The 27,595-nt window shown below is 39.4% G+C and overlaps 1 protein-coding gene across 3 annotated transcripts; it reads left to right on the top strand.

Moving 5' to 3' along the window:
* Positions 1–735: 735 nt before the first annotated feature.
* Positions 736–27,449, top strand: usp20 (ubiquitin specific peptidase 20). 3 transcript variants are annotated; one of them, XM_038308687.1, is made up of 25 exons: positions 736–903; positions 1,146–1,252; positions 1,396–1,449; positions 1,727–1,789; positions 4,959–5,099; positions 5,193–5,295; positions 7,707–7,776; positions 7,881–7,994; positions 8,096–8,174; positions 9,832–10,336; positions 10,428–10,577; positions 11,071–11,183; positions 11,315–11,487; positions 14,667–14,761; positions 14,847–14,880; positions 14,957–15,002; positions 15,082–15,262; positions 15,371–15,497; positions 15,583–15,752; positions 20,975–21,056; positions 21,531–21,639; positions 21,725–21,827; positions 21,916–21,984; positions 22,068–22,237; positions 25,976–27,449. In XM_038308687.1, exons 2-24 carry the CDS (start codon positions 1,175–1,177, stop codon positions 22,223–22,225), a joined length of 2,817 nt encoding a protein of 938 aa, XP_038164615.1. In that variant the 5' UTR covers positions 736–903; positions 1,146–1,174; the 3' UTR covers positions 22,226–22,237; positions 25,976–27,449. The 3 variants fall into 3 exon arrangements, with proteins under 3 accessions (XP_038164615.1, XP_038164613.1, XP_038164614.1); XM_038308685.1 differs by having other exon boundaries at positions 8,096–8,189; XM_038308686.1 differs by having other exon boundaries at positions 736–1,010; positions 8,096–8,189.
* The last annotated feature ends 146 nt before the right edge of the window (positions 27,450–27,595 follow it).

Below are 27,595 nucleotides of genomic sequence, written 5' to 3'. Positions count from 1 at the left end.
CTCTGCTTTAGCACAGCTGATTCTGATGATTGCAGTTCAGCAAAAGCCTGTTAATCAACTATCAATGTAAATCAGCTGTGCTGGAGCAGGGAACCCTCTAAAACCTGCAGGACAGCGGCCCTTGAAGCTCTGACTTTGGGGATGCCTGATGTAGTGTATGGCACAGGAATGTGTTTAGATGCACAGAAGAGCAATAGAAGCAAAATATATGCTAGTTTGGGTTAGGGTTAGTAAAAAAAAAAATCCAATAAAAAAATCATATTTTAATTTCCCTGAGCTAGATTTTTAGTAATGTTATGGAGAGAAGAACATTAGATTTATTCTTCTCTCTATCAACTTCACCCCAAAGTACAGGTTTACACAAATATATAATATATTTTTTATTTAAATAAATATACATAATTGGTGTTTCACTGTTTAGAGAAAGACAATAACCAAACCAACATAAATATTCGGGGAACCCTATCAGTGGGAACTTTTTTTTATCGCCAGTCAAAGCACAAGCAGGACACATTTTTGCGACGCACAAAATTACGTGACTTCCGTAAATATATTGGGTATAACTTTACATGGTTATAATTGACTTTTTCTTTTTTAAAAGTGCATTTTCTTTTATTTCTCACAGTAAATGATAATTTCTCCTCAGAGTTGAAAATATTTGAGCTCCCCTGCGATCCACCCCTGACCCGCTCCGGCAGGCTACGTCATCGCGTTCTTTACGTGCTCCGCCTCAGCTCTGCGGATGGGGGTGGGGACAGTTAGGATGTTAGTGGATCGGAGTGAAAAAACGTCGCTTAGTCGGCTCTTCTTCTAGCTAACACACCATCCGCTGCTTTCTCTCAACACGACTTGTTTAGGCAGAGATGATATAACCACCTTGACGGCGGCATCTGCTTCTATTCTGTTAGTATGATGCGTTAATAACAACTGTTAGCCCTGGAGAAAGGAGGTCTGTCGGGAGTAAACACCAGGGCCTGTCACTTTGCTGAGCTGTCATCCTCTGCACATAGGTTTAGGCTTGTTGTTGTCATATTTTATATATCTGATCTGTCAGACGCAGTGTGTTTATGAAGTCGGTGCACACAGCCTGCTGAGTTACAACAACCTCCTATGTTGTGATGTGTTTTCCTTGTCATGTCTGTTAGGGTACATCAAGTTGGAGACAGCAAGTAAGATGGCAGAGCAAGAAGTTTGTCCTCACCTGGAGTCAATAGGGGAGGTCACTAAGGAGGACCTTCTCCAAAAATCTAAGGTGTTTTTTTTCTTTAGTATCTATTTGTTGTCAATTTGCTGCTTAAGATAATATCCATCCATCCATCCATCCACAGCTGTTGTACAGTAAGCATGTGTGTCAAAACAGCACCTTTGAACTGCTGTTTTTTTTGTATTTTCCAGGGAACCTGCCAGTCATGCGGAGTCGGGGGACCCAACCTATGGGCCTGTCTGCAGGTAGATTTTTAGATTGTTCTTTAGTTTTGAAAGTTGGAACTGTGTGCCTTGCATTATGTCATGTGTGCTTCAACAGCAGCCTGTGTTACACTTACTTTATCCTGTATTGGAAGGTAGTTTTTTTGCTAAATAATTAATAATGGCGTAATGCGTAAAGGTAATTGAGCACTGCTGCTGTTTTCTGGCACAGATGCTTAATCTTGTATTTTGAGTATCACTGGGGAAAAAAGGTTCCAATTAGTCAGATCCTGTCTGATTATTTATTTCTGCTCTTTAGAGTGACTGTTCATATGTTGGTTGCGGCGAGTCCTACGCTGATCACAGCACTCTACACGCACAGGTAAAAACATCTGATGCTAAGGAAATTTAAATGTTTTTATGTCTGTTGCCAACAGTGCACTTAATTTAGAATACAGTTCTTTTTAACTTTTTACACATTTTCTTACAAATATTGCAAACCTGAGGATATTTTATTGAGCTTTTAACTGGGCCATTCTAATGCAAGAAGCCATTTTGCTCTGTTCATCTCCCCATCAAGCCTGACCAGCTTCATTGTCTTTGTCTAAGAGGCTCCACAGAATCACGATGTCGCCACGTTTCATTGCATTGTGTTGTGTTTAGATTTGCAGCCTTTTTTAATTCCAAGATCTTTTATTTTACTACAAGTAATATATGATATATATATATATATATATACAGAATATTTATCATAAAAGTTATAAATTAACTGTTTTGGGAACTGTTTTCTGTACATTTCTTGATTTTAGAACAGAATAAAATAATCAAGATATATAAAGTACTTTTCTTTGGTGGGTAACCATGAAAGGACAAAAAAAACAACAACCTTGCACCAGATGATTAACCACTGGTTTACCAATCAGTAAATTTGCAGACTGAAAATTTCAGTCCTGTTGCCGTTTGAACTGAGCCCCACCTCAGTTAGTTAGACCAAAGTTTTTGGTCTAACTACACCCCTCTATATGGAGGACCAACTCTGCCATATTTAAAAATAAATACAGAAATAAATAAATGCTCAATAAATGTATAAGCATACAATTAATTGCCAACAAAAAAGTGAGACATAAATGTATATAACTCTTAATTAGCTTCTTTATTTATTTGCCTTTATTATTTTTCTGTCCTTTATAATCTTCAACTTTATTTTTTAATTACTTATATTTTTAAGTATTTATTTATGTGCATGTTATAATATTTTTGTCTGTTTTATTCTTCCTTTGTATTTTTTTACCTTAGTTATTTCTTCGCCGCTGTTTATTTCTGTCTGCCCTTTTTACATTTCTCTATGCATTTCTGTCTCATTATGCAAATGAGGAGGGGGGGTGTCCTAGAGAGTCAACTTCTGCTCATTGGTTGGCTTAGCGGCCCATCTTCTTAACTCACAGAGCTCAGAGTACTAAGTTAAATGTTCTCTTTTCTGTAGCTGTTGTTCAATTAAAGTATGTTTTAAGATAATTTGAGGCGAGAACCTTATACTTTTAAGCATCACCATATGGCCCATTCACAGATTTAATGCGTAATTTAAAAGAAAATGTGAAGAACTTGAGAGGACCGCGGCAACCAGAGGAGCTCCGAAGCTGACGGCAGCCAGGTCTATAGCCAGGCTATGATGGCGATTTTTTGTTGTATTTGGCAAAGTTTGGCAAAGTCCCTACTCAAGTTCTAATGACTTCAGACTCGACATCAGACTCTCCTCCTGTAGATTCGACCGATGTAGTAAAATGCTAACCAACACGCTTCACACACGGCTATGCCGAGAGAGGGCAGCTGCAACAAAAAATCGCCATCATCACCAACGATTCTTCACACACGGATATTCCGAGAGAGGGCCGCTGCAGATGGGCTGTGGTTAGACCTGGCTGCCGTCAGCTTCGGAGCTCCTCTGGTTGCCGCGGTCCTCTCAAGTTCGTCACATTTTCTTTTAAATTCCGCATTAAATCTGTGAATGGGCCATATGGTGATGCTTAAAAGTATAAGGTTCTCGCCTCAAATGATCTTAAAACACACTTTTATTGAACAACAGCTACAGAAAAGAGAACATTTAACTTAGTACTCTGAGCTCTGTGAGTTAAGAAGATGGACCGCCAAGCCAACCAATGAGCAGAAGTTGACTTTCTAGGACACCCCCCCTCCTCATTTGCATAATGAGACAGAAATGCATAGAGAAATGTAAAAAGGGCAGAGAGAAATAAACAGCGGCGAAGAAATAACTAAGGTAAAAAAATACAAAGGAAGAATAAAACAGACAAAAATATTATAACATACACATAAATAAATACTTAAAAATATAAGTAATTAAAAAATAAAGTTGAAGATTATAAAGGACAGAAAAATAAATAAGGTAAATATTACAAAGGCAAATAAATAAAGAAGCTAATTAAGAGTTATATACATTTATGTCTCACTTTTTTGTTGGCAATTAATTGTATGCTTATACATTTATTGAGCATTTATTTATTTCTGTATTTATTTTTAAATATGGCAGAGTTGGTCCTTCATACCTCTACACCCTTTATACAGATGTTAAATTGTAGATAGGTGGCTTTCTTTGACTTCTTCTTTGGTGGTAATATGTTAACTAAGACTGTATTTCTGTCATACCTTTCTGATATTTATCAGAAATGAAACATGCAACATTTTTATTCCAATCCACTATTATGCTCCACTTTAAAAGGTGGCTACGAGCGCAAACACGCAGCATCAGCTGCCAAAGGTGCTTCAGATATATTAATGATGCCAACTACAAAACACACAAGCACAAAAATCAAGTGCTTCATAAAAATGCTATTAGAGCAAATCTGCTAATCACAGAATAATGGAAAGTATTAATCAAGGAAAAGTGCTGAGGATACCAAAAACAACAGAATGTAAAAAAAAATAAAATAAATAAAAAAACTGAAATGTGTCAGACCACTAGGGGGAGCTAACCACAAGTCAGGAGGGAGCAGTCCTAGTATATTGACGATTGTCCTTAAGATAATCATTAATTACTAACTGTTGGTCCAGTCCCACCTGGACTCGGAGGTTGACCAAGCAAAATTGCAAGTTTACAGCTTTTTTATTTTATTTTTAATTGATTGATTTTTCTTTAGTTTTTACCTGCAGAACTTTGTCTTTGCAGCGTTTCTCTGTTGGATTTGCCTTTTAGTGCATGTGTGCATTGGCAGTTTGCATAATTCTATTTTCCGTGATTGCAGCATTTTTCTTTTGCAGCGTTTCGCAATTCAAGAGGATTTTAAGTGTTTATTTTTGGAGTTTGCATCAATAACATGTCTGCAGCACATATAGCATTTTGTGGTGCGTCATCCCTATGCTGATCATTTGCAGCTATTGGCCACAGTACTTTTTCTTTATCTGTCATTTAAAGTTCAAATTAAAATACCTAAAGGTTTGTATTTGTGGTGTTCATAAATGTAAATCGTTAAAAATGACAATAATTTAGCAAGAACTTACAAGGTTGTTTTATTTTATTTTATGGTGTTTTTCTTTAGGTTAAAAAACACAACCTGACGGTGAACCTGACAACCTTCAGGATCTGGTGTTATGTGTGTGAGCGGGAGGTGTTTTTGGATCAGAGGCCTACACTGGTCCCTATTCCAGCTGTACCCCACCACTGCAAAGCTACAGAGCAGGTGCAAACACTGACAAAGTTCATTTCTATTTTTCCTTTTGTTATTGATGTATTTTACACATGCATGACGCTCATGCATTTGTTGTTGGCCCAGGATGCAGCTGCCCCTTCAGTAGGTCACCCTCTAAAAGCAGTACCGATTGCAGTGGCAGAAGACGATGGCTCAGAATCAGAGGAAGATGAACTTAAACCAAGAGGTGCAAAACTAGCTTCTAATCATCATAGCGTTTATTAATTCCTATAGATTTTACAGAAAACTTAAAGGAATAGTACACCCAAAACATGATTAGCCTTCATTTTCTACTCACCCCCATGCTGAACAACACTCTGGAGTACTTTTTTGATATCTCAAATGCATCTGGAGATCTGGGAGGCTGCTTGCTGTCTGCTGACATTCAAATAATGGAGGTCTATTGTGCCCGAGACAGAAAGGTCCATAAAAGTCCACAAAAACGTGTCAATATTCCTCCATACTGCTCGTCCAATGTATTCCAAGTGTCCTGAGTGGGTAGCATCCAGAATTTACTCGAAACGAAGTCATTTAGAATGTTTTTAGAGCATAAACAGTAGTGTATAGGATTTCCTGAAAGCGCGCACATGCGCGTTCACGAGCCTACGGAAGCCGGCAGACCAAACCAGCGCATTCAGCTCGGCAAAGCACTCATGCTCTTCCTCAACACTGAAGTCCTCAGACAGTTTTCTTTCGTTGTTTCTTTCTTTGCACAGATAAACAGCACATTTCTTCTTCTACGCTTGCATTATCAGCAGAGCAGACGCTGAATGCGCACTTTCATCTGGTTTGGTCTGCCGGCTTCCGTAGCGTCCTGAACGCGCTGGCGCGCGCTTTCAGGAAATACTATATACATATATACTATATATACTATATATACATACACTATATTGCCAAAAGTATTTGCTCACCTGCCTTGACTCACATATGAGCTTAAGTGACATCCCGTTCCTAATCCATAGGTTTCAATATGACGTCGGTCCACCCTTTGCAGCTAGAACAGCTTCAACTCTTCTGGGAAGGCTGTCCACAAGGTTTAGGAGTGTGTTTATGGGAATTTTTGACCATTCTTCCAGAAGCGCATTTGTGAGGTCGCACACTGATGTTGGACGAGAAGGCCTGGCTCTCAGTCTCCGCTCTAATTCATCCCAAAGGTGTTCTATCGGGTTGAGGTCAGGACTCTGTGCAGGCCAGTCAAGTTCATCCACACCAGACTCTGTCATCCATGTCTTTATGGACCTTGCTTTGTGCACTGGTGCACAGTCATGTTGGAAGAGGAAGGGGCCAGCTCCAAACTGTTCCCACAAAGTTGGGAGCATGGAATTGTCCAAAATGTCTTGGTATGCTGAAGCATTCAGAGTTCCTTTCACTGGAACTAAGGGGCCAAGCCCAGCTCCTGAAAAACAACCTCACACCATAATCCCCCCTCCACCAAACTTTACACTTGGCACAATGCAGTCAGACAAGTACCGTTCTCCTGGCAACCGCCAAACCCAGACCCGTCCATCAGATTGCCAGATGGAGAAGCGCGATTCGTCACGCCAGAGAACGCGTCTCCACTGCTCTAGAGTCCAGTGGCGGCGTGCTTTACACCACCGCATCCGACGCTTTGCATTGCACTTGGTGATGTATGGCTTGGATGCAGCTGCTCGACCATGGAAACCCATTCCATGAAGCTCTCTGCGCACTGTTCTTGAGCTAATCTGAAGGCCACATGAAGTTTGGAGGTCTGTAGTGATTGACTCTGCAGAAAGTTGGCGACCTCTTCGCACTATGCGCGTCAGCATCCGCTGACCCCGCTCCGTCAGTTTACGTGGCCTACCACTTCGTGGCTGAGTTGCTGTCGTTCCCAAACACTTCCATTTTCTTATAATACAGCTGACAGTTGACTGTGGAATATTTAGGAGCGAGGAAATTTCACGACTGGATTTGTTGCACAGGTGGCATCCTATCACAGTTCCACGCTGGAATTCACTGAGCTCCTGAGAGCGACCCATTCTTTCACAAATGTTTGTAAAAACAGTCTGCATGCCTAGGTGCTTGAATTTATACACCTGTGGCCATGGAAGTGATTGGAACACCTGATTCCAATAATTTGGATGGGTGAGCAAATACTTTTGGCAATATAGTGTATATACTATATACACTACTGTTTATACTCTAAAAACATTCTAAATGACTTCGTTTCGAGTAAATTCTGGATGCTACCCACTCAGGACACTTGGAATACATTGGACGAGCAGTATGGAGGAATATTGACACGTTTTTGTGGACTTTTATGGACCTTTCTGCCTCGGGCACCATAGACCTCCATTATTTGAATGTCAGCAGACAGCAAGAAGCCTCCCAGATCTCCAGATGCATTTGAGATATCAAAAAAGTACTCCAGAGTGTTGTTCAGCATGGGGGTGAGTAGAAAATGAAGGCTAATCATGTTTTGGGTGTACTATTCCTTTAATAAGAGTAAATATAGAAAGAAACTCAAAAGTTTTGCTATGAAGAACCCCTTTTGGAGGTGTTTCACTTCTACTTGTTCACTTCTACTTGTGTGTTCATTGTAAAGTTATATAAGTTGATGGGTTCCCGTGTTGCCTTCAGGGTTGACGGGAATGAAGAATATAGGAAACTCCTGCTACATGAATGCTGCTCTGCAGGCCCTGTCCAACTGGTGGGTTCACCTCCACTTAGCCAATTATCAGAGATGAGTCTAGTCTAGTTTAGTTTGTAAATCAGAGCTCCAAACTTTAACTTTTCGTTCTTTTTGTTCACCAGCCCTCCACTCACCCAGTTTTTCCTGGACTGTAGTGGATTGGTGCGGACCGATAAGAAGCCGGCGCTGTGTAAAAGCTACCAGAAACTCATCTCAGAGCTCTGGCATAAGAAACGGTATAAAAATATTTAAAACTTTTTAATATTTCACTTTTTTGGGTCATTATTTTTTTCTTGGACTGATTTAGATCCGTCTCGTGTATCTTTTGCCCTTTCAGGCCCAGCTACGTTGTTCCTACCAGCCTGTCCCATGGCATCAAACTGGTAAACCCAATGTTTCGAGGTTATGCTCAGCAGGTGAGCACCCTGCAAGTAATTACATTTGATTTCTATTGCAAACCACGGGAAACATTCTGCAAATATTAACTGGAAAAGAGATGATTCCTTGGATTTATGTGTGTTCATCAAAAAGGACCAATCCCAGTCAGGCACTGAGAAGAACATCAGTTAGAATGAAACAGTTGTGTTTATATTTCAGTATTCGTTAACAATCTAAACATGCAGGTTCTGTGAAAGCTGCCTAAGTAGCAGGAGGGCTGGAGTGTTTTTATAAGGAAATGAGTTCCCCCTTTTCTTTTAAATGCAGTTCCTGCAGTTTCTAAATGTTTTTTTTTGCACACAATTGGGCAGGAAACTAAAACGATTGAATCCTTTGAGCAGTTTTCTGTTATCTAGGCATCAAAGATGTGAAGCTTTAGTTTCTTTTCTAGCATTTTAAAGTTTTTGAAACTCCTAAGGAATGTAGGTATGATTGGATTGCAGTGTGGAGAGCGTGCAGTTTAAGAAACAAAGGTAAAGTTTAGATAAGGCCTTAAATAATTTTTTTTTTGGCTACTAAAGGATTTACTTCTATAGAGTAATTCCAAACCAAGATGGCTATCAGCTAAAACTGAGTGGCGTTATTAATGTCTGAAAGCAACAAAGAAACGACTAACATCATTATGTTATATTACTCTCTTTCAGAGGAAACGCTGGTAAATTCAAACATCTTTTTAAAACTGAAAACCCAGATTTAAACCTGAAGTTCTTACAGAAAGACATTTTTATGAACTACAGGCAGTTTGCACCTTCAGGCGGGACTCACTACTGTGTCAGATCCGCCGTAACATGGCATGAAAGAAGTAGACGACTGAAGCAAGTAAAAACAAATTCTTGTTGTCTTAGGCTGATCCATCTTATTTGGAGAAATCCAGTTAAAACTGCAAACTTGTTTCTTAAGAATTGTTGCTTTATGTCTCTTATGAAAGCACATTTACCTTGAGTTTTCTTTTATTTAAGGTAATTTGTTGAAGTCTCAGGCATTGTTTTGGTTTCTGAAAATATATGGTGGAATATTCAATGCCTAAAATTGACAAAGAAATCTGAAAAGTTTAAGTAGCACAATGCAGTTTTGATATAAAACTATGTAGAAATGTCTCAATTATTTCTTCTTTTGGACCATATTAATTTCCTTCTCTTTGATGGCTGATAAACCTGTAGTTTACAGTTAAGTTAGCTCAAGTGGGAAGGTATCAATTTATAGTTGAACCTAAAGTTTAACGTGTTCAGGGTGAAGACTGATCACCTCCTTTGCAGCGCTCCTCTACATGGTAAAGTCATCTCAAAAGCACAGATGTTCCTTTTCCCTTACTTAAAGCTTTCAGAGGGCAGAATTTAGCTGTAGACCTGCTTCATAGCCACATGGTCACGGTATTCAACTAAATAATTAGAGGTAACAGGTCAGTTAGTAGGTTTTGTCAAGCCAAATTATCAGTTTCTTCCTATGATTAGCTCAGAAGCTGCTATTGAATTATTTTAACAATTAAGCCAATAAAGCTTAAAATGGAAAAAGAGACAAAATATTTTCTTGTTGCAGAAAGGATGCTTATGAATATTTCTTTAATATCTTGTAGAAATGGCCCGGCACCTGTCAAAGAAGCTGCAGTTGTCATTCTAATGTTTTCTTTCTCTCCAGGACACCCAGGAATTCCTGCGCTGTCTGATGGACCAGTTGCACGAGGAGCTGAAGGAGCCGCTGACAGAGTGCAGCATGAGCAGGGAGGGGAGTGACGGGGAAGAACGGCGGGATGGAGACCGTTCGCCCTCCGAGGACGAATTCCTGTCCTGTGACTCTGGTTCTAGCAGCGACCGGGGAGAGGGGGGAGGACTGGGGGAGGGGGAGCTTCTCTTGCAGGACGAGTGCGATGGGTTTCGGTCCCCATCTGTAGGTGTGGGCTTGGGGACGGTTATCTCGGAGAAGGAGAGGTTGAAGGAAAAGAGGGTGTCCGGTTCTCCCCTGCACGGAGGCTCTCAAGAGATGGATGAGGATGCAGATGTGGACACTGCAGCTGAGGAGGGGCCACCGGAGAGGAGAGAGGAAGAGCCGTCAGCACTCAGTGCAAACACCGAGGTCCAAGCTCAAGAGGACAACCAGACGTCTGCTGCAGGACAGGCACAGGTCGAAAACACCACTGCCTCAGGTAACAGCTGTTTTTTTTTAATCTTCTGCTTTGAATCATGAATATCTAAAAAGTAAACATTGGACCTTCAATGTGCTGCTTTTTATTTTAGAACCAGACAATGAAGCATCAATGGCTCAGCCACAGTCCACTCCCTGCAGTCCTGTACGGACGCTGCAGGAGCTGCATCCCAAACTGTCCTCCAGTCCTCCCAGGTCCAGCCCGCTCCACTCTGCAGGACCCGCCTACTCCATTAAGAAAGGTCTAAGAGAAACAAAGACTTGCTAAATGTTTGAGTCTTTCAGGACTTCTTGAAATATGTCTTGGTTGTTTTTATTTGCACTAAAATCTTTTTTGTCCCCCTGTAGTATATTATTATAAAGCAGTTAGCGGTAGAGATGTAGAAACAGTAGAGAAATGATTAAACATTATTTACTTTGCAGATCAAAACTAAGAACTTCCATTTTTGGTTCATAGAAAGCATGTAATATAATGCACCTTGAGGTGTGGTGAAAATAACCTATATGCTGTTACATATAATTTGGTGCTGAAATGAAGATTATGATTATATAATCATTTTAACTGGATTAGTCTCTTCTTTTATTGTCGAACCTGCAGCCCATCTTTTCTCCGTCTGTGGTATGATCCGTGGAGATGTTGGTTTATTTTCTGACTGGCATTAGGTACTCGGGGCTGCTTTGTTTCAGGTTGCAAGTTTGTCTCTGAATGAACCGCTGTCACCATTTCTCCTGCAGCTCAGCTGCTGCTCACCTCCAGGAAGAAGAAGCAGTCTCACTATCGCAGCATCATCTCGGACATCTTCGACGGCTCCATCCTCAGCTTGGTTCAGTGTTTAACTTGTGACAGGGTGAGATGTGCAGCTTCAAACACCAGGGGGTGTTAAACCCACATTTAGCAAACATGTTCAGTATTTTTAATGGTGAGGATATGGATATATATGATAAATGATTAAACACACAGCTGCATGGATGTTTACAGGTCTCCACCACTGTAGAAACCTTCCAGGACCTTTCTCTACCGATCCCCGGCAAAGAGGACCTGGCTAAGCTCCACTCGTCCATCCATCAGAACCTGCCTGTAAAGACCGGCGTGTGTCCAGACAGCTACGGCTCGCAGGGCTGGATCTCCTACATCATGGACTCCATACGGCGGTCAGTGAAAAACACTGAGTCAGTGTTTCCTAGGAGAACTGGAATGGGACTTCTGAAGAATCAGATAGATTTAACTGGGTGGTAAATGCAGGGACGAGTTGGATCTGCCTCAGTTGGACAAGCTTTTTATTTTGATTCAGATCAAAGCAGAGATTTGAGAACTATAACCAGCGGGTGTATTTTCTGCAACAGTAGGCAAGTAGCCTCTTGACTTTTCATGTGGGTAGCCTAATGTCTTTTTTCAGTTTTTTTTTTCTTTAAGTCAGACACAGTAGAGATTGTAGAAAATTAAACCCTGCTGCAAAAGCAAATCTGATGATGGAGGCTTTGTGAGTTAGTCATTTTTCATTAGTAGCCTTTTTTTTTTCTTGTTCTGAATTAGATCTTTTTTGTGAATCGTCCCCTTTTACATGATTTGTAACTTCCAGTGTAATGAGTTGAAGCCTTGGCTGCTAGTTAAAGGAAACAAGCCCTTAACAATGAGTGGTCAGCTTCTGCGAAAAATGTATATTTAGACCAACCCACAGAAGCCTCATTCTGCTTCTGGGTGCCAGGCTCCGTTACAGCAAGATCCTGCCATTGGAATGAGTGTTGTTGTTTTGTTTTGTTTTGTTTTTTTCATTGCACACTTTAAAGCAGCTGAAGTCAATTCCATAGCAATTGGTTTGTTTTATTAACCGTCATTTCATAGTTTTTTTTTTTTTCTACTTGTGAAGCATATGAGGTAGAGGCAAAAAGTCGAGAATAAAGTCGCAACGAGAATAAAGTCGCAATATTACGAGAATAAAGTCGCAACATTACGAGAATAAAGTCGCAACATTCCGAGAATAAAGTCGCAACCTTCCGAGAATAAAGTCGCAACATTCCGAGAATAAAGTCGCAATGAGAATAAAGTCGCAACATTACGAGAATAAAGTCGCAATGAGAATAAAGTCGCAATGAGAATAAAGTTGCAATGAGAATAAAGTTGCAATGAGAATAAAGTCGCAATGAGAATAAAGTCGCAATATTACGAGAATAAAGTCGCAACATTACGAGAATAAAGTCGCAACATTACGAGAATAAAGTCGCAATGAGAATAAAGTCGCAATGAGAATAAAGTCGCAACATTACGAGAATAAAGTCGCAATGAGAATAAAGTCGCAATGAGAATAAAGTCGCAACATTGCGAGAATAAAGTTGCAATGAGAATAAAGTTGCAATGAGAATAAAGTTGCAATGAGAATAAAGTCGCAATGAGAATAAAGTCGCAACATTACGAGAATAAAGTCGCAACATTACGAGAATAAAGTCGCAATGAGAATAATGTCGCAATGAGAATAAAGTCGCAACATTACGAGAATAAAGTCGCAACATTACGAGAATAAAGTCGCAACATTACGAGAATAAAGTCGCAACATTACGAGAATAAAGTCGCAATGAGAATAAAGTCGCAATGAGAATAAAGTCGCAATGAGAATAAAGTCGCAATGAGAATAAAGTTGCAATGAGAATAAAGTCGCAATGAGAATAAAGTCGCAACATTACGAGAATAAAGTCGCAACATTACGAGAATAAAGTCGCAACATTACGAGAATAAAGTCGCAATGAGAATAAAGTCGCAATGAGAATAAAGTCGCAATGAGAATAAAGTCGCAACATTACGAGAATAAAGTCGCAACATTACGAGAATAAAGTCGCAACATTACGAGAATAAAGTCGCAACATTACGAGAATAAAGTCGCAATGAGAATAAAGTCGCAATGAGAATAAAGTCGCAACATTACGAGAATAAAGTCGCAATGAGAATAAAGTTGCAATGAGAATAAAGTCGCAATGAGAATAAAGTCGCAACATTACGATAATAAAGTCGCAACATTACGAGAATAAAGTCGCAACATTACGAGAATAAAGTCGCAACATTACGAGAATAAAGTCGCAACATTACGAGAATAAAGTCGCAACATTACGAGAATAAAGTCGCAACATTACGAGAATAAAGTCGCAACATTACGAGAATAAAGTCGCAACATTACGAGAATAAAGTCGCAACATCACAAGAATAAAGTCGCAACATTAGAGAATAAAGAGAATAAACTCACAGCATATTAGGACTTTATTCTCCAAATGTTGTGACTTTATTCTCAAAATATTGTGACTTTGTTATCGAAATTTTATGACTTTATTCTCAAAATGTTATGACTTTATTCTCGAAATCTTATGACTTTATTCTCGAAATGTTACGATTTTATTCTTGTAATATTACGACGCTATTCTCATAATATTGCGAATTTATTCTCTCATTAAAAAAAAAAAGAAATCTCTAGCCTGGCCCTAATACTCCGTCATACAAATGTACCTCACCTTTAGGTATTTATTTAGTTATTTATTTTCAAATGTAGCTCAGCTGGTATGTGTAGGGTCATTGCTTGGTTTCACCACAGTCTTTTGTGGCCTCTGTGAGAGATTTTCATCCAGTATTGCTCTATTCAGCTCAACCATTTGATCACAGTCTCTGTTCCTACTGAAAAACGTATCCCCACAGCATAATACAGCCGCAACCATGTTTTCTAATGGGAAAGATGTGTTGGGATCCTTCAAGAGTCCTAACAGTTTTCTTCACTTTTTATTCATCCTCATAATGTTTTTTTTTCCTTCAATAATGTCGTCAAACAAACCTTTGAGAACAGAACAGCTAAACTTATAAGGATTTATACTTCTGTTTTAAGTAAACTACAGTTACACTTACATTATAATTTTTTTTTAGAGACAGAAGCACAGACTATGTTGCATTTTCCATAACCTTTAATTGAAACAAAAACTAATTTTAATTGAGTATTTTTTCTTAACTGTTCAGGTTCCTTGATAGTGCAGCAGGATCCTAAACCTTGCATGTTTTCAAAGACTTATTCAACATTTAAAGGGGTTTGGATTAAAACATGTGTGTGTTGAAGTGGCCTAGTCAAAGTTCAGACCAAAATCCATGTCAAGTCTTAAAATTGGAGGCTTAGACACTTGAAGCATCCGAGTACAAATGCAAACTATATATATATTTTTATTTATTTTTTATTTTTATTTTTTTATTTACATCCTTCCACTCCATAATTATGCACAAAACATTATAAATGTAAAGTGGGATGTGTTGTATGCTTGCCATGACCTCCCATGGATGATAATCATTGGGGTTTTCTTTTGAACAGGTTTGTGGTTTCCTGCATTCCAAGCTGGTTTTGGGGTCCCATGGTTACGCTCGAAGACTGCCTCGCTGCCTTTTTTGCTGCTGATGAGCTCAAAGGTACAAAAAATCTTACTTTTTCCACTGATGCTGTATTGTTACAAGTGTGAGCTACATATTTTTTGTTTTGTTTATTTTTCTACAGGAGACAACATGTATAGCTGCGAGAGATGTAAAAAGTAAGTAGATGCTGGAAGTCTGTGTTGCTTAATTTGACCTTATAATGAATATATATATCTTGTTTTTTGCTGGCAGATTGCGAAATGGTGTCAAATACTGCAAAGTGCTGAAACTTCCAGAGGTAATAGTTGTCTTTATTTTTGATATAATTTGTTTAAAGTTCAGCTATTAGTTTGTCATTGCTTTTGTTTGTTTCCTAGATTCTCTGCATTCACCTGAAACGTTTTCGTCACGAAGTCATGTATTCGTTTAAGATCAGCAGCCATGTCTCCTTCCCTTTGGAGGGCCTCGACATGCAGCCCTTCCTGGCCAAAGACAGCCCGTCTCAAGTCACCACGTATGACCTGCTGTCGGTCATTTGTCACCATGGCACAGCAGGAAGTATGAGAGGAATTCCTGTTTTCTTTGATTATTTATTTTTCTTATTAATCTGTTCTTTGTAATGTGAAGCTTTTACTGACATCTTTTCATTCTTTTTTCTTAATGCAGGTGGACATTATATAGCTTACTGTCAGAATGTGATCAATGGCCAGTGGTACGAGTTTGACGATCAGTATGTGACTGAGGTGCATGAGACGGTGGTTCAGAATGCAGAGGCCTATGTGCTTTTCTATAGGTGAGTTTAATTAAGACACTTTTTTTCTCCACCAAATGGTTTAGAAAAATATTTTTCAAAATAAATGTTTCTTGCCATATTGCAGAAAGAGCAGTGAGGACTCTGTGCGAGAGAGACAGAAGGTGGTGGCTTTGGCCAGCATGAAGGAACCCAGCCTGCTGCAGTTTTACATCTCTAGGGAATGGCTGAACAAGTTCAACACTTTTGCTGAGCCAGGTCCAATCAGCAATCACACCTTCCTTTGTCAGCATGGAGGTGTGTGGCAACTGTGTTTTCTACTTTGGGACCATAATTGTACCCTACATCTGAAGGAGAAAATATTTTTATTTTTTTATTTATTTATTTATCCTTTATTTAACCAGGTAATACCCATTGAGATTAAAAATCTCTTTTGCAAGGGAGACCTGGCCAAGATAGGCATCAAAATTACATCACATCACATCATTACATACGTACAAAGACACACACATAAAAGCCAAATATGCACTTACAATAAAATTTCAATTAAAACATTGACATGTGAAGGAGTCCAACTCAAAACATCTAATTCTCAGCTTAAAAGTACCGTATTTTCACGACCATAAGGCGCACCGTACTAAAAGGCGCACTCTCAGTTATGTGTGCCATTTCTGTATTTAACACACACATAAGGCGCACCGGACTATAGGGCGCGTTTTTTATACACAGGTACATGTCCTCTACTACCTTTAAATAGCTCTACTGCGTATTTAAAAATACAGCGGGCCCAAAACTGAGTATGATGGTGCTTTATTCATGTATTTATTACAAAGTATTAATCAAACCTGGGAGCTGGCCATGACACATCGCAGATGACACAGCGCTGTGATTACTCCTAAATTAATTTAAAATCCTGAAACCTGCCGACGGAATTTGTTCGCTTTTATTGCCGGTATCCTGGTGCCTGCAGTTTAAATTATTTAGATGAAAAACACCTGCCAGCCACCGCGGTGAGGCTGCTGTTGAAGGGATTTCTACTGTCGGCGCACCGCTGGTATGTGGGGGTCTGAGCGCCTCCGACAGAAATAGTAGCCTATAGGCACGATAATAATCTGGATGAACTGACTGCAATTATTAAGTTTTCAGGTGGCCTTTCTCACTTAAAAACATATTAAAACTACTTTATTCCCACTGATCACAGCAAATATAGCTGCAAGATTTAGATTATTTAGATGAAAAACACCTGCCAGCCACCGCGGTGAAGAGGAGGAGACCCGCCCAGAGGCTGCTGTTGAATTAAGTTTTCAGGTAGAAAAATAGAGCGGGAGCAAAACTGAGTATGATTGTGCTTTATTCATGTATTTATTACAAAGTATTAATCAAACCCATCAAAGTCATCATCCTCTGTTTCTGAATTAAACAGCTGCGCTAAATCAGAAATGCCAGTTTCCCCTTCTTCGCTGTCAGAGTCACTTTCCGTGCAGTGCGGCTCCTCAGAAATGATGCCGGCTTTTGCGAAAGCTTGAACAACAGAGCCAGCAGACACGTTAGTCCCAGCATCAACAATCCATCCGCAAACGGTGGCGTAACTTGCCCGGCGCTGCCTTCCACTTTTCCTGAAACTGTGGTCTCTGTCTGTCATCCATCGCTCCCACGCCGCTCGCAGCCTTACTTTGAACGGCCGCTTCACACCGATGTCGAGCGGTTGAAGTTCCTTTGTCAGACCTCCCGGGATAACGGCGAGCACAGCGTTCATTTGATTCACCTTGTTTTTTCACATCGGCTGTGAGATGGGCACCCAGTCACAGATTAACAGCGATGGTGATGCGTGGAAAAAACCACCTGGTCTCCTCACATACACCGGCCTCAGCCACGCTTTCATCATCTCCTCATCCATCCAGCCTTTTTCATTTGCGTTAATATCATATGTCATCAGAGCGCTGTGTCTGTCTCGCTGTCAGCTCCCAGATCAGCTTCTCTGATTGGTTGATGCTGCGCGTCCAGCAGCAAAACTTAAATTTTTCCATCTCGAGCAGCAGCAGCGCGTTGGCGGTGCATCAGATGCTTAAACGCTCCCGACGCGCTGCGCCTGCTGCTCAAAACGCGCTGCGGGACCTTTTGCTGCACCTATACGCGCGTCAACCATTGACTTTGCATGTAAACTCGCTGCTTCTGCTGCACCTGCTGGGTCCGGTTCACACCGATGTCGTGCGGTTGAACAGCGAGCACAGCATTCATTTGTTTCCCCATGTTTTTCACATCAGCTGTGAGATGGGCACGCATGGAGTCACATATTAACAGCGATGGTGAGGAGTGGAAAAAAAAAACCTGGTCTCCTTACATTCAGCCACTCTTTCATCATCTCCTCAATGAGGTGGTCTCAAAAGTCGCAGTTACAACACACATAAGGCGCACTGCACCAAAGGGCGCACCACACATTTTGAGGGAAAAAAAAGACGTTTAAGTGCGCCTTATAGTCGTGAAAATACGGTATTCAAAGGAACCAGTTTACTAAGTTTCACGTTATTTTGCAGCAAATTCCATGTAAAGGGAGCAGAGTAAGCAAAGGCCTTTTTACCCAGCTCAGTACTGACACGTGGGACAGAAAGCAAGACAACAGCCTGCGAACGGAGAGAGTAATGACCAGTACTTTTTTTCATAAGAAGTGAACATAAATAAGATGGAAGCGCACCAAGAATAACCTTATATATAAATATAAACCAATGACAAAGCCTCCGTGTAGCCAAGGCAGACCACCCTACACGAGAATACAGCTCACAGTGATGGGTGCGAGCTTTACAATTAGTAATAAATCTCAATGATGCATGATAGGCTGCGTCAATCATCTGCAGGCATTGAGCAGATGAATGCATATATAATATATCACCATAGTCCAGCACAGTTAAAAAAGTGGATGCCACCAACCGTTTTTTTACATTAAAAGAAAAGCACAGCTTATTTCAAAAGTAAAAATCCAATTTTAGTCTCAACTTTCTCACTAGACAGTGAACATGAGGCTTAAATGATAGGTGGTCATTAATGACAATACCAAGATACTTATAAGTTGAAACAATCTGTATTTCACGACCATCAAGAGTAACCACTGAAGGAACATTCAGTGGCCTGTTCCGAAGATCTGTGAAAAGCATACATTTAGTTTTGTCTGCATTGAGCACAAGTTTCAACTGTAGCAAAGTATTTTAGACCCCCTTTATAGAGAGTTCACACGAGGGCCAGTGATATTTCCCATAGTGAAGCTCTCTGATTGTGGAAATAAGATCAAGAGACAGGATTCTAATGATTCTGGTGCTGATATCAATCAATCATTCAGTTAAACTTTATTTGACTGTTTTACACTCCCAGGTAAAAAAAAAAAAGTGCTGTTCAGGTTCATAAAAAGAAATGCAATGAAATGATATACAATGTTTACAGTAAGATAATATAATACAACAGTTAGAACTAAAAGTCAAAAAATAAAAACAGTTGTTAAAAATAACCTCATGCTATTCAAACAAAAAACGTTAAGGTCATTAAAATTAAAACCATCAGAAAACTCCCAAGTGGGATACTGCAGTAAAATATTACAAAAATGCTAAGATTTTCTACAAAAAAAGGAAATATTTAGATCACCGTATCCCAAAGTAGGAACAAAGGAGCAGTTTTCAGAGGATTTTGTTACTTTAAATCTGAACAGCAAGATGAGTCTCTGGTTTGTTATCCATTGAGGTTCCATTTAGTTATGTATTCGAAGAAACAACTTCACACATCATTGATCATATGGGGCACAGGGTTATTCTAATGTCGCCTAAAATACTTTTATGGCCCCCAGTTCACCCTTCAACTCAGGCGCACTTAAATTATTTTAGTATCACCCTCTAAACACCAGTCTTTAGTTGAATCAGATCTCTTACTGGTTTCTGAAGTAACTAGTTTTATCTTCAATTATTTTATAGAGGTAGAACTTATTAACCTCTTACACCCTCAGGGGGAATAAATAAATTTCTGCCTGACAAAAACACACAAAAGTAAATCACTTATAGCCTCACAGCTATTAGATTTAAGAAGAAACCTTTGGTACCTCTGTAAAGGTAAGATGTCATAGAATGGTTTTCTGGTGTCAGCACCATTGTTGATTTGACCCTGCCTGAAATATTAGGGACAAAATACAAAATATTTTGCATTTTTTGAACCTTGCCAAAATTTTCTTTGAAATAAACATTGCAAAACACTACCAAAATATTATTTATAGCACAAAAAAGTAGTACAGACTTTTAAATCTAAATGTTGTTTAAAAATATACCAAATTTGGACTCAATCAGATGAATCATATTTATTTTAGAATGGTATTAGTGAGAAATTTCTTAGGCGGAGGGGCCATTTTCGCACATTTATCCAAAAATGTCACCAAACTGTGCCAAATGTGTTTTTTACATCAATACTGGGGGTTTGTTAAAATTACGAGGTCACGTAGCAGCTGGACCCACCGGTGGGTCCGTAGGGTTCCAGGGGTTAATAATCCAATTAGGAACTGTATAAAATGTAGCTTTAAAATTTGCTGTATTTAATTGGTAGCCTTTGTAACTGATTTAACTGGAATCCAGCATTATGAATTAAAACAGCAATAATATGAATACAGTAATGGATAAATGAAAAGGCATCAAAGCTGCAAAAGTAAAACTGAGGGAACTGTGTTTTTTACTGCATATTTCAGCTGTTTATTATTTTAAGCATTTGTCAAAATGTTTATCCTTCCTTCAACTGCATCTGTACGCACTAAGTTATCATAGATTTATTATTAATGAAATAAAATCATTGGTATGGATTCTAACTGAAGGTGGACCTACTAGTGAGCCCCGAGGGACTCCAGTTATAAAAACAGGAGTCTTGAACCTAAAACTAAAGGTAAATCTACTTAAATGTCAAACTGTAGTCAAGATACATCTTGGAGAGATGGTTGATTTTAACTGTGTAAAAGAATTTCAACACGCCCACCTCCATTCATTACCATTAGGACCTTTCTAGATCTTTTTCGATCCAAAAACAACCTGCAAAATTACCTGCAAAATTATTATTATTTACATTACATTGTTTTTTTTCAGTAACATTTCTGAGCAAAAACCTTGACTTTGATTTTTCTTTTTTTTTTTGCACTTGTTGCTTGTAAGAGCTACTCGAAAGACATAGGAAATCCACTTTGTTTAAACTTGCAATATCATAAACAATATGTCTGACCATGAGCAGACAATCTAACCTTCATCTTGGGTGCTGACGCCACTAGGTGCTCTAGAAACCTCCAAATCTGTAAAAACCTCTTCCACATAATTATACATAACATGCATTTCTGATATTCCATGAGTCCAACAAGTCCCACTTTGCTCTAGATGCATTACATTACCAAAAAATAAATAGAGACTCTTCTGCATTTTTATGTAATTTGCATGTTTTTTTCTTAAAACTTCTCTTTTATTAAGACTTTTTTAAATAATCATTTAAATATACTGTATATCTTCTCTTCACAGGAATCCCACCCAACAAGTACCAGTACATCGATGATCTGGTTGTGATAGTTCCTCAGAATGTTTGGGAGTATCTTTACAACAGGTAAATGAAAAGAAGCCATGAGTGATCATAGTTTGATTTATCAGAGGAGCTGGAAAAAGGAGATGTAGCAATAGTAGCTCAGGGGTAGCTGAGTCATACAGCTACTCCCAGTGTTTGAAGTATTGTCCCCGAGTGAAACAGGCAGTCATGAATTATTAATTAAAGGTTCATTGACTCTGTGTAGGATTAATCTCCCATCACTGTTGTACATATAGCACATCTATTTTTGAAAGGTGCTTTATATATATTATTTTATGTTTTGTTTCCTGTAATTCTATTTTGCTATTGCAAATAAATGATAATGTTTAAGTATTTTCTTGTAATTAAATTTGATTAATCAAACATTTTAGTCAGTTTGTTGAGGTTTTTTGCTTTTTTCTTGCAATTTGGGGAAAAAATAAAAGGTGATCTACCAAACTTTTTCTTTATTATTTTTGCTAACCTTTCACTAGGAATTTGTTTTGGTCTTTTCAGTTTTGGAGGCGGGCCTGCAGTCAACCACCTGTACATGTGCGCCATCTGTCAGGTGGAGATCGAAGCTCTGGCGAAACGCAGGAAAACTGAAATCGACACCTTCATTAAGGTTCGCCCAAACCCCCAGAAAGGCTCCATTATTAAACTCACTCCCTATTCTAAGAACCTTTAATTGATTTAAGTTTTGTCTTTAGCTGAACAAAGAGTTTCAGGCTGAGGAGGCTCCATCAGTGATCTTGTGTATCAGCATGCAGTGGTTCAGAGAGTGGGAGAGCTTTGTGAAGGGAAAAGACAATGGTACAACCCTGAACTTACCAATATTTAGCAGTGGATGTTATTCATTTAAACAAAAAGTAAAACAAACATAATTTGTTTGTTTTCTCAGAGCCGCCTGGTCCGATCGACAATAGTAAAATTGGTGTTATGAAAGGAGGACACATAACGCTGAAGCAAGGTAAACCTTCCTTCACTGACTGGGACGTAAACGTGGAAAGGAGAAAAGTTCAGATGATTATTGTTTGTTTTTTTTCGCCTCAGGAGCAGACTACGGACAGATCTCAGAGGAGACGTGGCAGTATTTGTTGGGTATATATGGCGGGGGTCCTGAGATCGCAGTGAGGCAAACGGTGGCCCCAGCTGACCCAGACGGGCTTCATGGAGAGAGGAAGATTGAAGCAGAGACTAGAGCACTTTGATATAAAACTGAGGTGAGAGCCCCATGTAATGCATTTCATAATTTTTTTTCTCAGTTTGTGTTCAACACCAAATTGAGCACCGTAACCTGGTTCTGAGAAGTTGTTTGGTAACAAAAGGGATGATGGCAATCAATGCATCACATTTTCTCCACCTCATAATCGTGCTTCCCTGTGTGTTGGAATAACACAAAATATCCTAAATCCATTCTTGGGCCCCTCCTATTCAACATCTACATGCTCCCCTCTGCTCAGATTATAACAAACAACAATATTGTTGCAGACAACACCCAGCTTCACACCACAATGTCACCAGGTCACTATGAACCCAACAGAGCGTTTTTCTAGATATTTGATCAGATCAGTATGTGGATATGCGCCATCATTTTCTACGACTGAAAAAAACAAAACTGAGGTAATAATATTCGGACCAAAGGAGGAGAGATCCAGAATTAGCTCACAGCTTCAGCTACTGCATCTAGAAACCACTGATTATGGCTGAGATCTTGGTGTCATGATGGACTCAGACCTGAAACTTCAGAGGCTCATGAAGGCAGTTACTAAGTCAGCCTTTTATCACATGAAAAAACATTTCCTGGATTAATGGACTGATATCCAAGCAGGATCTAGAAAAACTCATTCATGCTTTTTTCTTTAGTAGAATTGATTACTGCAACAGTGTTTTCACAGGTTTGCCTTAAAAGTCCTTCAGGCCGCTGCAGCTGATCCAAAACGCTGTTGCCCGTGTTCTCACTAGAATTAAGAAAGTAGAGCACATCGGCCCAGTTCTGAAGTCCTTCCACTGGCTTCCTGTAGCTCAGAGAATAGACTGAAGATCATTCTGTTAGTCTATAAATTACTGAATGGATCAGCAACTCAATACATAACAGAGTTGTTGCCAATGTATCAACCTCCCAGACCACTCAGGTCTTCTAGTTCAACCCTGCTCTATACACCCATATAGAACCAAACATGGCCAGGTCGCATTCATCCAACCTGAACGTCATTAATACTGAATAAAGGTCACTATTCTGTGTCTTGAAATGCAGAAGCAGCGACAAAAACAACCAAGATGGACAATAATGCAGAGAGCGGTCTTTCTTGTTGATCTTCTTGAAAAGTTTGCTTTGTTAATGCTCTGGCTCTGTGATTACTAGATGCGATCCAGGGCTACGATTCATGTTTACTTCTGTTAAAAAGAGAGCATACTCGCTACTTGTGATGTCATTGCGCCCTCTACTGCGCATTCACACAACTAATTTGTCCTGCATGCGCAGTAAAGGGCGCAATGACATCACAAGTAGCGAGCATATAAAATATAAAATGTATAAATGTACAGTGTTGGTTAAAGTACAAGTAAATAAAATAAGTTTAAACTCTTAAAATCCACTTAGCTCCGGCGACCGTTTTTTATAGTTTTTACAACTAACAACTCAGAACGCGTGAAAATTGCAACGGTAAGATTCTCCACAATTCAACCACCAAGTTTATTTTATGGACACAGCGAGCACCAGAGCACAATTAAAACGGATATAGCAGCATGGTAAACTTTAAATATGACATTATTTATAACAAGGAGGTGTTAGTTTTCAAATGCTGTATCACACATTTAATTTGGGATTACAGTTCCTCAGTGATTTGCTTTTTCATTTTGGGTTTGCTAATTACGCAAGGATTACTTCAAATCAAATAAGGTACAGTGAACAGATTATATATAATGTAATACGACATTGAGTACAGCACAGTGTTGGTTAATTTTTTATTGTACAGTGGGATGGCATATGGCAGGAAGGATTTCTTGTATCTTTCCCTTCAACAGCGAAGTGGCGCAGCCTGTGAGAGAAAGTGCTCTGCTGTCTGACCAATGTGTGATGCAGAGATTGCTGTACAGAGAAAGCCTTCCTGACTTTCTTAAGCCTGTTGGTGTCGCTTGGACAGTGTGCATTGTGTGGGGGGGTTGGCGTCGTCTTATGGGTGACAGGTGGTGAGCTAAATCTGTTGAAAAACTGGTTGTTCTGGTTTGATCTATCCAGGCTCCCCGGTGTCTGCCTGTCTTTCCCCTTCATCCCAGTGATGTGCTTCATTGCCGTCCACATGTTTCTCACACTTTTTAGTTGGAGTTTTGCCTCCTATATGTTTCCTTGGACATCCTCAGCATGTCTATGGGTTGATACGACCCTCTACTCAGCTCCTCTCTGTGTCCAGACCTGAAAGCCTCCTTCTTCTTGTTTAGAAGTTCCTTCAGGTGACGGGTAATCCAGGGCTTGTTATTGGAGAAGCACTGGACCGTCCATGCTGGTAAGGTGGGGTCCTCCCCGAATCTGATGTAATCCGTAACGCAGTTGGTCATCCCATCAATGTCCTCCCCATGTGGCTCACATAGCACATCCCAGTCTGTCGACTCAAAGCAATGCCTCAGCAGCCTTTGGTGTCCAGCTCCTCACCGCCCTGGGATATACTGGGATATACTTTGGGGTCATCAAGTTGGAAAGTGTTGGCCTAGTGCAGAGGTCACGGATTAGCGGACTGCGGTCCGTATCCGGACCCACCTGCTGGCTATTTCGGACTCCCCCACTGATTTAAAACATTTATAAATTACCTCATGTTATTCGACGGCAGTGTCTAATTTCACTTGCCCCTCTTCTCCTGTTTGTACGGTAAAGCCCTGGATCAGGCTACACGTGACGTAAATAAGCCAATGAGCTGTGTCAGTCTGGGCTGTTGCCGCTAGCTCCTTTTAGACACAACAGGCAAACCTGTGGCCAGCCAGGCGGTGGGTAAGAAAGTGTAGACTGCTGGAAGAAGCGCTGTGAACTGGTGACAGAAAAGTGAAATGGTGTGCTCAAAGATGACCCTGAATATTTTGAGTATTTTTGGCTCACCTACTTCTCTGAAGCAGGATTCTCCACCATGAACATAATCAAAAATAAATATCGATTCAGGCTCAGAATGAGTACCTTGATATGTGCTTGAGAATGGCTTTGTCACCATTTAAACCCAGGTTTAAAGCCTTGCAGGGCGGCCTAAAGCCCACTGCTCTCATTAAGCCATAAAAAAAAGAAAGAAAACAAAAACAGGCAGTTCAGGTGTTTTATAAAATATGTGAATCAGGAAATTGTCTATATAGCAAACTGAACAATTGTTCTCTACTTCAAAAAATACTTAAAATTTTTAAAATGGAAACATTTTTAATATTTTTTTATTTGAAAAGTCAATGTATAACATGGATGCCTAAAAACCTCATTTTATTTCAGTGTTAAATTTTGTTTAAAGTAACAGATTATAATAAAAAATGTCTCCGGACCTTTACTGGTTGGTGATTTTCTTTATTCGGGCCCTGCTGATTTTTAATTGGTTACCCCTGGTCTAGTGGTCAGAGCAGTGCGCCATTTATATAAATACCCGTTAAATACTCGGTGCAATAATCCTTTTAAATAAGAGACTTCAGCTGTTATATATACATATGTGGACGCATTGTATATACTGTATATACTGTTGTATATTTTCCTCCTTTTGGCACCTTCTTTTTGACTACTAGTGAATTTCTCCACTGTGAGATCAATAAAGTCTTTCTTATTTAATCTTATCTTAAATAAACTTGCCTTGTGAAACTAAATTTGCAGAAATTTGTTGTTTGACAATAAAACGGGAAAAACAATTCAAGGGGTCCGAATTCTTCTGCCTGTAAATAATGTGTTTGGATGAAGTTTGGAATCTTTTTTTTTACTTGTTCTTCATCTTTTTCGCCAACAGGTCTGGTGATAAATTTCCACTTCTGCCCTCACATGAAGCTGAGGAATTTGCACGTCGGTGAAGAAGCATTATGAGCACTTTGTAAATGTAGCAATGTCTTATTTTGAAGCTGCAGGGGGTCAAAGCGGGACCTAAATATCAGTTTCTTCATCTGATAGCTCTGAAGCTCAGTTTTTGTGTCATGTCTCTGCAGCTGTTTTGGGTAGCTGTAGGTGTCTCAGTGGCTGCTCTAGTGATAAGACGTCATGTGCTGCTTCTCAACTGGCTGTGGCAGGCGCCCAACACATGGTGTCACTAAGCGGAACGGTGCAGTGATCGTTGCTACGGGGCTAATTTGTAGTGCGAGGACTGCTTGTTACGCAAGAAGCAATTAAGATGAATTACCAAGCTTGCTGATGTTTGTCTGTTTATTAGTTACATAGCAACAAGCAGACAGAGGAGATCTCAAATGAATGAAACTCCTGCAACTTCAACCTCAACGTGTACCGAGCCCTCAGGAATGGAAAGGATTTTCTGTTTGTTTGTTTTGGCCATGGAAATGACCGAAACAGGTTTGTTTATAACTGCAAAACATGCATGTGTGGGTTATGCTCAGTCATTTCTAGGCTCTAGCTGCATGCGGCTGTAAGGTTTTATTCCTGAATGGCTGAGAGGCTCAGTTGTTTTGTTTAAATGGTTCGTTTACATACAGAAGACTTTGCTTTTGTATAGTCTATGTTAGCGCTATCATTAAAGGGGGCATAGGGAGCTTGTATAGATTTGAATGTTAACATTTCATTAATTGATAAGCAGCATGGAGAGGACGTATCTGAAGACATAAGAGAATCTTGTGTTGTAGGTTTCTTTTACAGGAAGCACATTGCACAGTTCTTCAGACATTATCAGTGGCTGTTTTAGATCTATTGCATTATTTCCAATCAGATTTATCATACAAAGGAATATTTAGAGAAACTCTGATTTCTTTGTTGAACTTTAACTTTTCTTCTGGTCTCTTATGTTTGCTTAGCAGAGGGTTTGAAGATCCATATGTATCACGATAAAGTGTTTTCTATCTTGGACTCTTTGCTTATGTGTTTGCTTAAATACGGTTTAATGAATGTTTATGATATAATGCAGCCATAAAACCTTTAGTTTGAATTAAAATGGTTCAGGTTAGGAAAATATGGATTTATGACAATTCCTAAAAATTTAAGGGGAGCAAGAAGTCAGAGGAATTGCAGTAAAACTTTTCCAGATGCCGTTTAAGATTTGATATCCTCTTTTTTTTTTTTTTTCTCAGCACATTTTCCAATGTATCTCTCTCTCTTTCTCTCTCCCTATCTCACTCATATTTTTCATCAGCGGCTCATTTTGGCAGATTCAAAGTGCAATGAATCAAGCCACATTCACCTAATAAAACCTTTATGTGGCATAAATAAATGACAAGTTCCATTCTATCCAACGTCAATTTTACCAAGCTGTTCACCCAGGAGTTTTTTTTTTTTTTTTTTTTTTTTTTTTTTTTTTACATTATTTTTTTTTTTTTTTTACATTATTTTTGTTGAAATTAAAGAATAAGAATACAAAATATGTCCTATGACAGATTTTAAGGAGTTCTTAAAGCATATTGGAGAATTTATT

The sequence above is a fragment of the Cyprinodon tularosa genome, unplaced genomic scaffold (genome assembly GCF_016077235.1).
Source record: "Cyprinodon tularosa strain WSP-4 unplaced genomic scaffold, ASM1607723v1 ctg643, whole genome shotgun sequence".
In the NCBI taxonomy this organism is placed as follows: domain Eukaryota; kingdom Metazoa; phylum Chordata; class Actinopteri; order Cyprinodontiformes; family Cyprinodontidae; genus Cyprinodon; species Cyprinodon tularosa.
This window is presented reverse-complemented; position numbering and strand designations above follow the sequence as displayed.